At 43.4% G+C, this 17,017-nt stretch overlaps 1 protein-coding gene across 2 annotated transcripts in view; it reads right to left on the reverse strand.

The window, feature by feature from the left end:
• Window positions 1–1,085: 1,085 nt before the first annotated feature.
• Window positions 1,086–17,017, reverse strand: part of SMC1B (structural maintenance of chromosomes 1B) — a 71,755-nt gene continuing 55,823 nt past the window's right edge. The window contains exons 17-25 of one of the 2 annotated variants that reach the window (XM_006176656.3): window positions 16,126–16,271; window positions 14,627–14,780; window positions 11,260–11,358; window positions 9,285–9,441; window positions 8,650–8,804; window positions 7,480–7,631; window positions 5,562–5,631; window positions 2,847–2,957; window positions 1,086–1,513 (exon numbers count right to left, since the gene is read on the reverse strand). In XM_006176656.3, the coding sequence (XP_006176718.1) occupies window positions 1,412–1,513; window positions 2,847–2,957; window positions 5,562–5,631; window positions 7,480–7,631; window positions 8,650–8,804; window positions 9,285–9,441; window positions 11,260–11,358; window positions 14,627–14,780; window positions 16,126–16,271 (1,146 nt within the window). In that variant the 3' untranslated portion in view covers window positions 1,086–1,411. The remainder of the gene's footprint in view (window positions 1,514–2,846; window positions 2,958–5,561; window positions 5,632–7,479; window positions 7,632–8,649; window positions 8,805–9,284; window positions 9,442–11,259; window positions 11,359–14,626; window positions 14,781–16,125; window positions 16,272–17,017) is intronic. The other variant, XM_032492423.1, reaches the window with a different exon arrangement.

Raw genomic sequence — 17,017 nt, forward strand, 5'->3', positions numbered from 1 at the left:
TGTCAGAACAGGGATCCTACTTTGAAGATCACCGACAGTCCATGAGTCCAGGTTAGGAGAGAACAGCCCCAGCAAAGCAAAGGGTCTATGCTGAGCTCACATGGCACCAAACGGACAGCTCAGTGTCAAGCTGGTGTCTTTCAAGGCAGAGGGAGGCGGTGATGTAGATGTATTACCAGCACTAAAAAAGGACAAATACAGTGGCTTCTGCTATTAAAGTTCTTAGAGATCAGCTAGGGGAGGCCAGGGAGCAAGGTTTTTGTGACTTAGTCTGTTTCTTAGGCACAGAGTGCGTGAAATAATGAGTATCGTTCAGACTGCTTCAGGAGGCGCTCCTCGGTCAGCACTTGGGCCCAGACAGTCTTAAGTTCAGAGCCACCAGCACCCTAGAATTTTTTAATTTTGAAATGGGAATGAAGTACTATTGAAAACTCTGCAACTTTTTCCTACCCCAAACAATGTATAGTGGGCCCCCTGTATCCCTGGGTTCTGTATCTGGAGAGTCAACCAACCTTAGATTAAAAATAGCTGATGGGGAAAAAAAGGATTCTAGAAAGTTCCAAAAGCACTACTTGAATCTGCTGTATATCGGCAACTATTTACACAGCATTTACATTGTACTAGGTATTATAATGTAGAGATGACTTAAAATATGGGGAGGATGTGCACAGGTTATATGCAAACACTACCATTTATATAACGGATTTGAGCATCCTTGGATTTTGGTCTCCGTGGGGAATCCCGGAACCCAGTCCCCACAGATGACAAGGGACGACTGTGTTTAAGTCAGTTGTCACTTGGGAAAGCCTGTGTTCACTGTTTACTTTTTAACAAATTATATTTAGAAAAATGTAGATTGCATTGAAACAGATACAATTCAATTTCACCTTAATTTTTAGTTTCTAAAAGTTATAGATTGTAGGCAGTTGAAATTAGAATACTTTTATTGATATTTTCAATACTGACTTCAGTTCCTCTGATATAATTTTCCATATAACACAGGTTCAACAACCTATAACTAATATATTTAGAAACCAAGAGTTTCCCTTGAAGATTACCTAACTTACAAGGCGCAATCAGTGAGATGATGCAGGAGTCAAAGACTGCCTGCCTGGCTTTCGAAATGGAAGGTAAAACTATGGTACAAAACTACCTTTTTTTTTTTTTTTTTTAAACTCACTAAAGCTAACTCGTGTAGGAAACCCCACCTACTGAATACTCTGGCTACAGTGAGCTGTAGCACCTTCAGGAGGTAACGGTTAGGCTTCTCACGTGGCACACGAGCCACGTAGCCGCGCAGCCCTGGGAGCCTGTTACTCAAGAGCGGCGGGACCGTGCAGCAGCTCGGCCTGACCTGTCTGACCTCGCTCTCAGCTGCCAGCCACTCACTGGCACTCCGCGTCCTAACGTCCTAACGGGACTCAGGCTGTCTCCTGCTGCTTTCTCTGCCTTCAGTGTCTGGATACTGAGAAAGATCTAGGCTCAGAACTTGGCTGAACATGCAGTCATCATGCTGAAATGGGAGAGAAGACAGTTAAAAGTCAGTGCCTTTACTTAGGGAAAAAAGTGCTATTAAATGTAAAATAAGGGCCATTAGTGGGTCTAGATTTGCATTTAAAAAGGAACCTCTTTATAGCCGCTTAGAAAGGCACCACTCGTCCGCATTTACATCAGACTGATTTATTTCTTGTATTAGCTAGTGAAGGGCACCAGCACGTGCCACCCAAAATACGCCTCTCGCACGTGGATTATTTTGAGCTAGAGGCTCCTGAGAAGCAGCGGATGAGGACAGGCTCCACCAACTAGGCACAAGCTCCCTGCAGGAAAGGGAGCTCACATTTATGTGAGAGGGGACGCCCTCTTCACTCCTCATCAACGGAGAAGGCACCTAGCTGAATCTGCAGAGCGAAGCCGACCGAACAACCTCATTTACCATACTTCCCCTAGTCACCTTCCCACCACTTGCCTGTTACCCAGAAACCTCTTCTCATTTTAGCCTAAGGTGGTGGGTGTACAGGCCCAGTTCTGGCCCCCCTGCGGTTACTCATTGCTGGGCGTGCCCACGTGTACGTGGGTGATGCACGCGCTAATAAACTGCTTTGCTCTCGTTACTCTGTCTTTTGCGCGTCTAATTTACAGGATCTCAGCCAAAGAACCTGAAATGGGTAGAAAAAGATTTTATTTCTCTCTACACTGGTAACGAGAATTTCCATTTCTCTCCTGCAGAATATTTCCAGTGACTCCTTGACATTAATTAGGCACAGGAAGGGAAATTAATATTTATCTTAGCTTAAAGGAAAACTCGGGAAGTGAAACCTAATTGTCCATGAACTGAAGGATTTGAATGAGAGGCTCTGCCCCACTAGCTCAGGTAAGTATTTGAACAGCCTTTGAGAAAGGTGGGTTTGAATTCTAGAAGTTACTCTACAACTTGGAACTGTGGTCAGTTTCCTTTTCCCTCTGGTACTTTTGGAGGCTAAATGGTTCCTTGTTGGCTCTACCACATGCATTTGTTTTTGCCTAAAGCATTCAAACACTACAGAAATAAATACAATATCAAGGATTTACTCTGTAAGTTAACGGGTACTACTATTTTACAAACAAAACTATCATACTTAACTGTTCTGCAATTTTTCAGTTTGTTTTTTCACTTAAAATATATCTTAAATCTCTGTGTACTGCCATAGTAGTTACTTTTAAATCTTATTTGATTAAAAAATCATTTAAGCCTATATTCATCAACTGCAGAAATCAAACAGTATCTAGATTCCATCAGGAACCTGTAATTGTGCTGTGAGGGCACCACGAAGGCAGTTTTACTCCTCTGCCCCTTTACTTCTGTTTACCTCTGGATAGATGCCTATCAGCGCATCAGCTTTGGAATAGAACTCCTCTTTGAGGGAGATGATTATCATCTGAAACTGTTCCTGAGCCTGCTCTTTGATGTAACTTGATACCTGGGAGGAAACAGAAAGCACACATTTCATCAGTAAGGAAAAGCCCTGTTTCTGGGCTCTGAGGTCAGCGACTCTGCACATCTCTGAACCTGCCCTTTTAGGTGACGAGGCACATACTCCCCCTTCTGGTAATTCAGTAAACCCGCTACAACTGCAGAAATGGAAATAGCTCAGATTCCAAAATGAGAGGTTAGTGAAAAATATAAACCTCACTAAATCTATGATTGAAAACCTGAAGACTGTTTTTAAGAATAAAGCTCTAACTTAAGGTACTATTGTGAATGTGCAATCAACCTTCTACAACAAGGTAGAACAAAAATTACCACTCAGGTACTTTATGAGGGTAAAGAAGGGGTGGTCCTTAAACTCCCTACATTGCCAACTTAAAGCCTGAAGGTGGGAGAAATATGGCAATTATATACGTATTCATCATCTGCAGTCAAGTCGCTGGGTTAGAGGGAAACTCATGGCTGCTCCAGGAGGTTGAATTCTAAGGAATGAGAATAAAAACAAAATAGACTGGACAGAAACAGGTCTTGGTGAACAAACTACTCAGAACCTGGAGAATGATAAAGAATAACCTAAACTCAAACCACAGTTTTGTAAGATACTTGCCAGCTGCCTGGATCTCGCTGCAAGCCTAGAGAGCCTTCTTCACGTGTAGGGGTCCTGACTGCACTAAGAACACAAGCTTGGAAGCAGGAACAGCAGCGTTGGTGGAGGAATGAGTCACTAGCCGAGGTGAATGATGAGAGGAGGGAAACTGCTTTGGGCTAAAAGGCTGAGTTCACAGACAGAAGGAACTCCAGCATTAGAATCGATTGTAGCCACAGAGGACTTTAAAGTCTTGATATGGATGGGGTGCAAGCAGTAAGGCATGCATTTTGCTAGCAGAGTTGCCTGTAACAAACGTTGGGCGCCCTGATGACAAGAGGGAGTGGAGCACCTTCACAGCTGCTCATGCCATGTAACTGCTCGAACTCAAGTCGGCAGTGGGTACCAGGATGTAAATCTCAAAGGGAAAGTGGAAATCAAGAGGTTTTCAATAGATACGATTTGTGCCAATGGAAAAGAGTCTTAAGTAAGATCTATTACCTGAAGATGCCACTAACACAAACATCTAAATTTAGTAGAAGATAGGGATACCTTAAATGCTACCAAGAGAAGGGGTGGTCCACAGTGATGGATCCCCACCTCCACCCAACACAGACACAAAGGATACGGGGGAAAAAGTGCTAAAATTAACCTAAGGGGAACTTTCTCCCAAATGAGTCAGGCTATGGGGCCCAGTTAGCTGATGCAGACTGGCTGGCATTCGAGAGAGACAAATCGAGGTTTTTTGTTGTGCTGTCCTTTTCCCCAGTTACCCTGGAGTCTGGGAGGTCACAGAATGTGGCTCTTGCCTGTTCTCTACAAGACTCGGGACTTTTCTAACTTTTGTGGGTGTGGCTTCTCACGTATACTGTGACGTGGTCAAAAAGCAAGGTCCTGGAGAGACTTGGGTAGGATGAACACAGCCTGGCAAAGGTTGCCATTAGAAGGCACCTCAAGCTGCAGCTCCTGAAAGTCCTCTGACTCTCAGCAGAGAAAGAAATCAGGGAGGTTGGCTTCAGAGACTCAGCCCGTCGAGGTGGCACCCCGAGAGTGGGTACCTCTCTCGGGGGTGGGCTCGCTGACCAAGAGCACAAGGCAGAAGGCTCGTTTACAAATTAGCAATGAGAGGTCTCTGTCAGCATGACTAGAGCAGCCTCCTTGTGAACAGCTGGAAATGCAAAGGCCAGTCATTTCTGGAAGATGGATAAACCTGGAATCAGAACCAGGAGTTTAATTCATCCATTTCTGAAAATGGATGGCTCTGGCATAGGACCATGACCCTGGGAATCTGCAGGACGGAGCCGTCCCAGCCCTGGGCAGTGATGGGTGCTGCCCGTGTTTGCCTCCATCCTTTGGTCATACTTCCATGGCCAACTCCATCCTCATGTCAAAAATTTAGTCAAGATGTGTGGTCTGAGAGCCTGTCTCTTCCAGGTGGCTTTGTGTATCTGTGCACTGATCTTTAACACTGACCTCAAACTGGCTTCTCAAGAGTTAAACTGTGCCCTTAGCTTCCTCAGTCGCAAATGCTGAGAACAGGATCATACACAACTGCGGTAACTGGATAAATTTTAATAAACAAGTGGGACAGAATTTTGAACTGTAATTCCTTTGGAATTTTATTTACACGTTATTTTTGGACTTTCTTAAATAACTAATTTGGTCCAGTTGGCCATGGGGTCTACTATTAAGGACCCTCTAGGTCCCAATGCTTAGGGGCCTTGAGGAAAAGCAAGTGACCCAGCAGCAATGCTGTGGGTTCAGCACAGTGGTCCTCACCCACCTGACTCCCTGTGTTGACTCCTCAACAGCTCACTGAGGGCCCACTAAACCTTGAATGAAAACTACTACCCTGATGCATCTTGTTTTTAGGTATTTAACTTAGATTTTATTTTTAATCAGCAGTTATCAAACAAACATAGTTTGTTCAGGGTAAACTGTCTTCTGACTGCAACATGACGCTTGAATTGTAGACGTTCTATTGGAAATTAAGAGCAGAAAGAAACTTACTTTGCCAATGTTAGTATTGTCCAGGGCTGCGTCTACTTCATCTAAAACAAAGAATGGAGCAGGCCGAAAACTAGAAAAAGATTACAATCAAGTTACAACTCTGTTTCACCGAAGCCATGGAGGAGAGGACTAACAGCATTTAGGGTAATGATTCGCCCTTTTGGATGCTTCTGTCTACGTCTCCAGTAATCTCTGTGTTGCTAAACATGGTGCTCAAGTCTCAGTCCACATCCCATGTGACCTTTGCAGGCGGCATCTGGGGTGCTCCTCTCCCCGTTCCTCTGACGTTAAGGACGACATGGTCTGCTTCCACTGCCTCACCCACTGTCCTTCCCAGTCTTTTCTGCCAACTCCTCATCTAACTTCTTGATGCTGGGGTGCCTTTGCGGCTCAGTGCTTAGAGCACTTCTCTACCTAATTAGCTCCCTTGGTGATTTCATCTGATCTTAAGGTTTTAGGTATCATCCATACACCGATGGCTCCCACGCTTCTACTGATAGTTCTGACCTCTCTCTTGAACCCTCACCTCACATGTCCAGTGGCTTACTCAACAACTCCACGTGGGTGTAATAACTCAAAATCATGCAGAATCAAACCCACCTGCCCCTCCAAACCTACTCCCTCCTGTGGTCTTCGCCCTTGCAGTTAACAGCAGCTCTCATCACGCCAGTTGATTGGGCCAAAACCCAGAGAGTCACCCCTTGACTCCCTCATACCCCACGCCTTGTCTGCTCAGCCTTCCGTCCCACCTGGGTCCAGCCCAACATCTTCCACCGCGATCAGCACAGCACTTCCCTAACCTTGTGCCTGCTGCTGCTGCAGCCTGCTCTGTGCAGGTGCCAGGCTCACTCTGGCCTTCGGGCCTTTGCACCTGTCGTTCCTCATGTCTAGAATATTCTTCCCTTATAATTCTCCCCTAGAACATCCATCCACAAGGTTTGCTCCCTTAATTAATTCCTTCAAATCTTTGCTCAAATGTTACTTTTCAAATAGGCCTTCCCAGGAGACTTTAATGCTGCAAACCATTCTTTACTTACTACCTCCCTTCTTTCGTTTTCTCTACAGCATCTGTCATTTTCTAATAGCCTCCATGTTAGAGAATTAGTTTACTATATTCCTTATTTATCACCTTATTTATCTTCTCCAACTAAAATGAAGTATCTTTGAGACAGGGCATTTGTTTTCTTCACTGCTATCTCTGTAAGGCCTGTACCACCTCTCGACACACAGTAAATATTTAATAAATATTTGCTGAATAAATGGATGGAGATGGTGCCCAGTAATAGTCTTACTCTAAGATTTACTCAACTTAGGCTCCTTTTAGTGTAATGGCCAATTCCTTTTCCTTGAGACCAGTAAAAACAGTTGTAAAACTTTTATGTTCATCTTCCTGACCATGAAAACAGAGAGGCAGCATCATCTATACCTTAGATCTTCATCTAAAGCTTTGAATGTTGAAAGTTGCCTCAATTTTAGCTAACCCTTTTTTCCCTTGATTTATTTTACAAACAGTGCCACCATCATCAGCAGAAATGAGGTTAAACATTTTTGTCCCAGAAGAAATACTTTGCTTAACATTCACTACTAACCAGCAGATCTCCACATATGGATTAGGAAAATAGTATACAAGTTAGGTGTTTTTACTTTGTTTGGGTTTGTTGTTATTGTTTTTGGCAATCCTGATTTCACGTGTGGCCACTGATACTCCTTTTTCTTCTTTCTGATTTCTATAAAGATGGAGTATTAGTAGATACTGACAGTAAGAAACTGAATAAAAATCTGTCAAGAACAGAATTCTCTCTTAGATTTGCTATCTAAATTGTTATAGGCCTAAAACATAACCTGAATTGTCTGGCTGAAAAAAACTGTTCTGTATCACATACATAACATGACTAAAGACAAGTAATGAACTGATTACCTGTGCACAGCGAACAGGAGAGCCAGAGCCGCCACACACTTCTCTCCCCCTGACAGATTATCCATCGGCATGAACCTTTTGCCTGGGGCCACACAGTTATAGCTAATTCCCTCCAGGTAAGGCTCTTCCGGGTTCTCTGGGCTAAGAAATGCCTGAAACACATGTTATTTATTCAGCAGTATCAGAAAAGCTATTAGCAAATTTCAACAGCCACAGAGTTTAACTGCAGAATACCATTGATTAGACTTTCCTCCATTTTGATGGAAAGATACCAATGTCTGTAAATAACATATTTAGCTCTCCATGTGCTCAGACAGCAGGGCTGTCCGGGTGGGGAGCAGAGGGAAAACACCGCCACAGGCACCAGGGGTGAGCCTTCCCACCAGACTGCCCTCCACCATATGCCGCAGCCTCATGAAAACAATCTTCATTCAAATCACTCATTGGCCCTTTCGTCAAATCTTTACTGAACACCTGTCATGGGCCAGGTACTATGGAAACAGATGAATCCTGCCCTCAAGGAATCAGTGGTTTATTTTAGTCCTACTTTACTGAAAACAAGTAAGGTATTTTTGGTTGCAATTCTAAATATTTGATTCAAGATTACCTTGGTATAACAGAATACCACAAGAAAGAGGGGAGAGCAGGTGTATAAGATCTGATCTTTGGAACACACTCCATCCCACAGTCTCTGCTATGGACAATGACCATGGAACGGGGAGACTGTCGTCACAAGGGGCATGTATCTAGATCTGAGTCTTGCCTTTAGTTCTTTCCTTCTCCTTTGTTACTCTAGGCAACTCCACAGACTCCGGATTCACAGGCTCTCCATTACCCTAACTACTACACAGACCACTGACAGCTCTATAGACTCAAATTTGTACCAGATAACAGAATTCCAGAGCTGAAGAGAACTTGGAAACCAAATGATCTAACCCACTCATTCTGCAGATGAAGAACCAGGACCAGGAAGAGTCTGGCTTGTCCTGGCTGGCCAGTGGTGGAGTGAGTAGGATCTAGAACATGGGTCACTGTGACAACCAGTCTTCACGAGTTGACTTTGCCCCGTTAAGTGAGTTGCTCAAACAGTGTGGTGGCAATTTCCCACCAGGAAAAACCCCCACAACAACACAAAGTTCCCACTCATACTTGGGGGTGAAAAATACATACTTGGGCACTGTGGTTTCTGCAGAGCTTCTTGTAGATCTGATCAATTGAGACTGAGACGTGCTCAAAACACTGGCTGAAAAGATCGTATCTCCTTTTTTTCACCTGTTCAAACTCTTGCCTACATATTCTGGCTTCCTTTCTGCTGGCCTCAAAAGCTAAGAGAGAATCAATGTTCTTTATTTTGGAGAACACCAAGGGTTTTCTCAACTTTAAAGCATAAAATATTTCTAACATTGGATTTTGAGTTTGGTTGTCTTTAGTAAAGTCTACCTTCAAAATACCTCAACTGTTATTAATTCCAAGAAAATGACTCTTAAAATTGAAGAGCCCCTTTTCTAGTAGGTCTAATTTTTAAATAATAACAAATTCCAACAAAGGATCTAATATGCCTCTCATGCTGGTATGAAGCAAAACATTGCCTATTCTAAAATAACCAATACACCTGTTTTTAAATTAAAGCAGAACAGTTTTCAAAAAGGAAGGAATTAGTGACTCAGTATTAAAAGAATGTTACTTTAAGACAACAGAGGAAAAACATACATAATAAAAACAAAGGTATGTTCCAGGGGGATTATTGGTTAGCGTTACAGAACACCCACGAACATGATCCTGGCAGCACTAAAGCCCAGCCTCACCCTCTGCGGACTCCTGAAACTTGTCCCTGACCGTCTTTAGGTTCTCCAGGGCTCTGAGGTTGGGGGCTGCTGTCTTCAACAGGACATCCTCCTGGGAGGCTATCTGTTGCCGCAGGAGTCTAAGGTGGGCCTCAACTTCTTTATCTGTTTGTAGAGCCTATTATTGGCAAAGGACAGCAGTGATTAGCCTGGCTTTTAGACCCAAAGTGCTAAGGTAATTAGGCCCTGGCCCCTGCGTTGCTCCCCCGCACCCAGGCCTGCCCTCCCTCACAGCCCTCTGAGTCTGCAATGACGCAAGGCCGCACTACATGCAGCTTCCTGTTGGCTGTGCCCTTTCACAGCTCTCGCGTCACAGACGCTGCTCTCTTGGAACAGGCTTTGTCTTCTTATTTCTTCATCGGGCCAAAAAAGTAACGATGCATATATCACTTCATTTACTTGTTCGCTAAAAAATATTGCTCATCTACTATGTATTAGACACTGAGGAATCAGCAGTGAAAACTGCTCTGTCCTTGTCCTTAAAGCTCTCACAGGGAAGCCAGACGTGTAAATTGGCATTTACAGCAGTGTGAAACCCTCCACCAGGCAAGCATGGAGGTCTGCGGGGCAGGCAGAGGGGTCCAAGCATCCGGAGGGGTAACACTTCAGCTAAACCTAGACAATGAACGGAATTAACCTGAGTGAGGAGGGAAGGGAGAAAGTGGAGTCGATATCACATTCCAGGAAAACTTTTTTGACCTCACAGAAGGAATTAATAGCCGATAAAGGCGACGTTTTAATTCATTGTAAAAAGGATCATTTGAAAAATGTTGAGTGAAACTGGTTAACTCAGGTACCTTTTTAAAAAGATTCTTACCTCATATCACATACAAAAATAAATTTCAGATGAATTAAATAGGTAAATGAAAACAAAAGAAAACCATTAACAGGAAGAAAATATAAATATTTTCTCAGTAATGTGGTGGGGAAGGACTTTATGGATATGAAAGCACTGAATAGACCATAAAAAAGACAAGACTTTTTCTGATTGCCAAAAGTACGAGTACAATCAAAGAGCCCAACAAATCTAACAAAACATATAGGAGACACATGACATGAAAGGATGTGGTGGGTACTGCTACTTGGCATCCACTCTCCCTTCCTTCCTTCCTAACAGAGCCCACGTCTGACCATTTCTCCCTCATGGGTCCCCTGAACCCTGCTTGGTCTAAAGCTACGTCCACCCCCCATGCAACAGTGACTGGTCAGGAATGAACACATGACCTACTTCAGGCCACTGTGATGAGGGGGCAGTTGCTGAAATTTTGTGGGAAAAGCCTTTCTTCAATCTTAAGAGCAGCAGCACCACAAATGACAGTCTTCTGTCTTCTCTGAGGGTGGTGGCTGTGTGGCTGGAAGGCCAAGAAAGGCTGCAGTCATCTTGCCCTCATGAGAGAAGCAGCCTCCGGATGAAGCCAAAACACAAAGCATCATATGGCTGCAGGGATGACTGAGAAGCAGAGTCAGAGCTGCCGAATTAGACACCACGATGCTGGGCTCTGGCTCTGTGCCCTGCAGCTGTGAATGACTGGTCACTTACTGAGGGGACCACACTGGGACACTGACAGGGCAATGTCCCTGATGCCAGAGTATGTCGGCCACTTTTGTCTACTTCAGGGCTTCTCAAAGACTTTATTATTCACTGTGAATCTCCAAGAAGGGAAGAGCCTTTCAAAAAACTGGCAGAAACTTTTCTTTGGCAAGACATTTCATGGTACTGGTGCTCTACAGGACACACGGTGAGAAACGCTGGTATAAACATTTTAACTGTTCTAAACATTAAAAATGTAACCTATTCACACTATTCCTTAAAAAATCATTAGGAAATCTACTTTTTCCCCTAAACTTATGCTCTGGCATCTAAAAATTATTCTGTAGTATTTAAATGTTCAGTATTACCATGAGTTAGTCATAACGACAGAAACCTTTCCGTTACCTTCAAGTCCTCCCTTAGAGAGCTGTAGTCTATCTCAATGGCTTCTTCTTTCTCATATATATCAAGTGTTGCCTGGGTACTTTCTGCTTCAGTTCCCAACTGAAAAACATATGAAGCCCTTTCTTTGTCATCTGAAATGGTGATCTCTTTATCCTCCTGCCCCAATCTAGTTGGTTAACACCTCAATCAGATTAAAAGTTAAAATGCTTATGTTGGCTTGCAAGGCCATGATGACCTGGCCCTCTGTTACCCTTTCACTGACTTCATTTTGTGCCAGTCTCCTGGTACTCACTCTGCTCCAACCACACTGCCCTCCTTGAACAGACGAGGCACACGTCCACCTGAGAGCCGGCACGCTGCCCTCTGCCTGGACAACCTTCCCCTGATGTCTGCATCACTTCTTTTACCTCCACTACTAACCAGCTGCCTTCTCGCAAGACGTCTGTGGCCTCTGCATCTAAGACTGCAAACTCTCCTCTACCAATATTCTCTTTTCCTTTTCCTCCTTTACACTTTCTTTAGCCTATACCATCACCAAACACGTAAGTATTTCATTTGTTCACCATTTTGTTTTCGTGCATGTGATAGAATATGAAGGAAGAGATCCTGGGCAGTTGTATTCACTGCCGTATTCTCGGTGCCTAGTGCAATGTTGACAACATGTAATATTTCAATTTCAATATATATCATTCTCTGAAAGAAGAAAGGACTAGGAAAGAAGGAATGAAATAAGTACTTCTTCAGTTGTAGGCTGGTCTCTGGTGTAATGCTGATACCAAAAACTAAGACTCACAAATTAAGAGAGAAAAAAAAGCCTGTGTCACACATTTCGCCCTAGATGTTCTCAGCTGAAACAAACCCAATGAAACTACTTTTGGAATTAAGTCTGCATTTTAATGTAATACACCCATGTTAAAATGGTTCGCACAGAAGTGGAGCTTGAATACAAAATGTAATACTGAATCGCTGACTGTCACGATTCCTGTTGAGGTGATTCAACATCGTATTTTGCGTTATGCTTCTACATGAGTCCTCTGATGCCTTGCTATTCAAAGTGTGGTCAGTGGGCCAGTAACAGTGGGCCTCACCTGGGAGCCAACAGGAATGCAATCTCTTAGGCAACAAGATCCCCAGATGCTTCACGTGCACAATTACTCCTACAACTGCTGTTGTAAGTCAGTTAATTCTACTCAGTGATCTTCTCCCCGCCCTCTGGAGAGAGACAGCTTATACCTAAGACCCCTTCTGTTTGGGGCTTTACAGACAACCTTGTACAGCATCCCCATTACACGGCCACTGCTTGATGTGCTTGCAACATTCCCATCAGGGAACTCACCACTAGAGGCCCTCCCTCTTTCTAGTAGGAAGTGTTCCCTAGCAGAAGAAATCTGATTCTGCCCTCTACCCCCAACCCTAGTATTCCCCTTAGGACCAGAAAGAACAAGTATGATCCTTCTTTGGCAGACCTCCCTCTATTGGAGGAGCAACCATACTCCCTCAGCCTTCTCTTTCCAGCATGACGTGGTCTGGGCCTTCTCGCTATCCTGGACACTTTTCTCTCAAAAAGCATCAAGCTTTAGAAAGCGACTTGACTAGCACAAAGTGGGGCAGAACTATCACTTTTTCTTTTTAGATAACGATTCAGTATTAATCCTGCTCCAGGTCTTAATGCCTGCTTTGAAATACCCCCCTAGGAATACGAAAGCCATCCACGCTGACGAAGCATGAGCCCACACTCACAGTGGGCCTGCTGGGGAGCACTTCTGAAGGTGCGCCAGCCGAAAGAGGAACAGGATCAAAGCAGAAGCAGGAGCACTCGCCCAGCAGCATTTACTTAGACGTCGGTCGCTAAACCTGCTTCCTCCTCTACACTGTCCTGTGATCAACCTCTCCTAAAATAACACTCCTTTACAGACTTTCCACTTCTCTCTGTAGCACGGTGAGTACTGTTTTTCTGCTCCCATCCACTTCTGCTATTACAGGCCCCTCCCTCTCCTCTCTCTGCGCCCTTAATTAAGAATGGACACACAGCTTAGAATGAGCCAACCAGAGTTCTTCCCCAGGATTTTTCTAACAGAGAGGACAGGGGAGAGCCGTCTTTCTCCTCTGGTCAAAGTGAGTGGTTTCCTGTGGGGAAAGCTGATCTGAGAGAACAAAGCCAATACACAACTGAATCAGAAAGAGTTCTTGACAACGTTCAAATTCCTGGACCGGGTCATGTGTGAGACTGCTTCCATTCCAGCCCTACCCCTTCCCCTCTTTAAAGCCATCTGAGTGGGGTTTATGACACTTGTGGCCAGGAAAGGGTCTTCTCCTTTCCTTACCTTCTATCTGAAATGTGATCTTTGCTAAAATAGAGAAAAAAGACTTTTTGAGTATAATATCACACCAGAATTATGCTATGGTAAGTGGTCAATATTAGCAAGAGAAACATTATTATATAGATACTTCATACTGAAGAACCCAAAGGGCTGAAGGCCTCTCCTGGAGTAGAAAACTGGCTGGGACTGAATGGATTCCTGACTGAGGGCAGAGCAGAAAGGGGAGGAGGCATGTGGAAAGGGAAACCACAGACGAGATTCACCAAAGAACTCAAGAAATAACTTGAGAGGCAAAACAAATAACTATTTTCGCCACCTTCTGGATCAGCTAATAGTGAAACTTTCTGAACTGTATAGTCCTATCTTTCCTAACATGAGCCACAGAACTAAGGATGTATATACTTCCAGCCAATCTAAAGAGTATGGTGTAATATAAATGTGATGAGAAAGAAAGAAAAAAAGGCAAACAGAGAGATGTCACCATTAGTAGACTTCGGTTTCATCTTCCGATTCCTTGGGTGTCTAATCTTGCCTCCCCCACACTCTCACCACTTGGACAGACTCAGTGAAGCATGTTTCTTCTGAGAACCATCTCATGTGGCTGGTGCAGGTGCACAGCAAGATACCTCCACACACCATGTACAATGTCACAACAGTACAGAGAACTGCTCGTGCCAGCAGCCCCCTGGCACGTGGCCTGCGGTTCACGGTGGCTAACACCACCTCCCCGAAATGTCCCTAACTCCAACGGCTTTCATTCTCTGATTCCTCTAAATATAGGTTACAAAAAAGCTCCAGTCCGTCCTGTGGAGCTAAAATGACATGGATTAGCAAGAGAAAGAATAGAACTGCACAAAATGCCCAGTCCTCTGGAGTGATGATCATTTTTCACTTTTTTCCTCCTAGGAAGAGATGTCTTTTCTGCCCCTAAAAAGGCTTTAGAACAAGAGGAAGAATCTGCATAGCTGGGACTTCACTAACCAGCCAAAGGCATTACATTAAGTTCCACACGACTGCACATACTTTAAAATCATTTGCTAGAATACCTCCACTTCAATGATGTCATCCAATGACCCCAACAAAAGAATTATTTCAATGTCTTGAACTTTGCAATCAAGCAACATGTTATGCTTCTCTAACCGTTTCTGTTCCAGAGAAGTTTGAATGATTACAACCTCTTTTTGCCGTTTTACCACTTCCCTGTAAACACACAGATATAAAAGTTATTGTATTTTACTAAATATGTAAAGTAGCACCAAGGAAGAAACATATGTTATAAACTTACATAAAAAAAGATTTATTTTTTCCTATGATTACTGTAAATTCCAATTATCTCACAGATGCTTGCAATTTAAATTTTAACACTCTTGACAAAGACCATGAATGTAAATATTTAACCCAAGGGAGCATTTTCAATAATAAACATTGTTACTTTAATCAGGCTAGCAACAATACAGTGCTTTCCTAGTTATTTTCAAATCTGTACAACTTTTCAAGCTACGTTTCTCTATGTAAGTTCTACATTTTAGAACTTAAAACCAAGATAAACAGTCTCTTAGCCACAGAAATATCTTATCAATTAAATTATTACACACCTAGTAGCCAGAACTTTTTCTTTTAACTACCACTACCACTAATGTAATGCCTTCTATCTTAATGAGGGGTTGGGAGTTATACAAGTTGAAACATTGTGGGATTGTAAAGAAGACCTAGAAGCAGGCCAAAAATAAAGTAAGTTAAGAATTAGATGGTTTTCAAAAATATGATGACAAAGAGAGACGTGGTTCTGTTTAAACTAAATATGAGTAAAAAAAATCAAGACTAAATGAACTTAATTCCACTTAAAAATCTTAGACAAAAAATTTTCTAACTGTATCTTAAAACACTGAAGAGCTTTGAACAGTGAGGAAAATTGTGAAATGCCACGAGGCTGAGTAAACAGAGTTCACTTCATCTGATCACTTGTGACTGCATCACACAGGAAAGCAGATGTCACTGCGGTACAGCAAGCCAGCTGATTCAGTGTTATGGTCGTCACCGTGGTAAACACACATGCTGAGCATGTGCAGGTTCTGTTCTAAGTGCCATGTGCAATAGCTCATTTAACCCTTACGAATTTTCTATGAGGCAGGCACCATAATGATCGCCATCACTGACAAGGAAATGAAAGCACAGCACAGAAGCAGCAGAGCCAGGACACGAAACCATGCAGCGTGGCTCCGGGTCTACACCTCACCTGCCGTGCTCCGTCACATACACAGACCAGTGGGAGACTCCACAACGGAAGTGCTGGTGTCAAGGGGGATTCAGGGTAAGGGGCTCTTTACGTAGGTCTCTGTTTCATCCACCAAAGAGAACTCTGAACGACTAACCACCTCTCTTGGTTCTCCCCCAAATAAGGCTGCTTGATAGGTGGGATGTGGGACCAAAAGCAACAAAGGTACCTATTCAAATAATGAACTTTCCTATAATAAATCTCAAATTGATGGTAAATATCTTCAAAACTCTGGTTGTGGTCTTTCAAACTGATAAACTTCTTAATTACCTATCAACAGCCAAAAACTTCTTCCGTTCCTCTTCAATTTGAGCTTGGACTTTCTCAGCATTGGAGTTCTGAGCAACAAACATGTCCTTAAGTTGATGCTGTTTCTCCATGAGTTCATTCACAATTTTCAGACAATCTTCTTCAGTCTGAATGGAGAAGATTTGCATTGCAGATTAATAAGGTCAGTAGATCAACTTATCATCAATACAGCAACCCAGTCACTCCGAGGTAAACCCTTATCCTGCATGCTGCTTGAACCTGTCACAGAATGTGACCCACTCTTGTTTACCGTTCACTTTGGATTCACTCCTCAGCTGGCTGCCACCTAACTTCTGTTCTCTGTCCTGTGAAAGAATTTTTGCTACTTACTAAGTCCTCTTAATTGGCAATTAAACAGACATTTTCCAGACTTGACTTTTTGACAACTTTCTCCACTTCCTGTTTCCTCACTCTTGGGGTCTTCTGTAATACCACCCCTTCTGGCTCTCTTCCCAACCTGCGAACACTCCTTCCAGAATCGATCCTTGCTCCACTGCTCCTCACTGCCTACCTCTCTGCTTGGGAGTCTCAGCCATTCAAATATGTTTTCAACTTACTCCCATAAACCAGACTAGACTCCCCTTACCTACCTACTCTCTAACTCCCTGCTGGAAATTGCTGTATGGATGCCACATAGGAAAGTCAACCTCTGCAGGTCCAGAATTTTCTCTCCTTAATCGCTCCTCCTATCCACCCCTCGCCTGGTTAGAATGCAGGAGTCATCCATGGCACGCCCCCTTCACATACTAATTCATGAAGCTGTGTTAATTTACTTCAAGTATTTCTCAAATCTGCATGCCCCCGCCTCTCCCCCCAACTTCTTAAGACTATTAGGACATTTCAGGAGCTCAAA

This window comes from Camelus ferus, chromosome 12, assembly GCF_009834535.1.
Source record: "Camelus ferus isolate YT-003-E chromosome 12, BCGSAC_Cfer_1.0, whole genome shotgun sequence".
Taxonomy (NCBI): Eukaryota; Metazoa; Chordata; class Mammalia; order Artiodactyla; family Camelidae; genus Camelus; species Camelus ferus.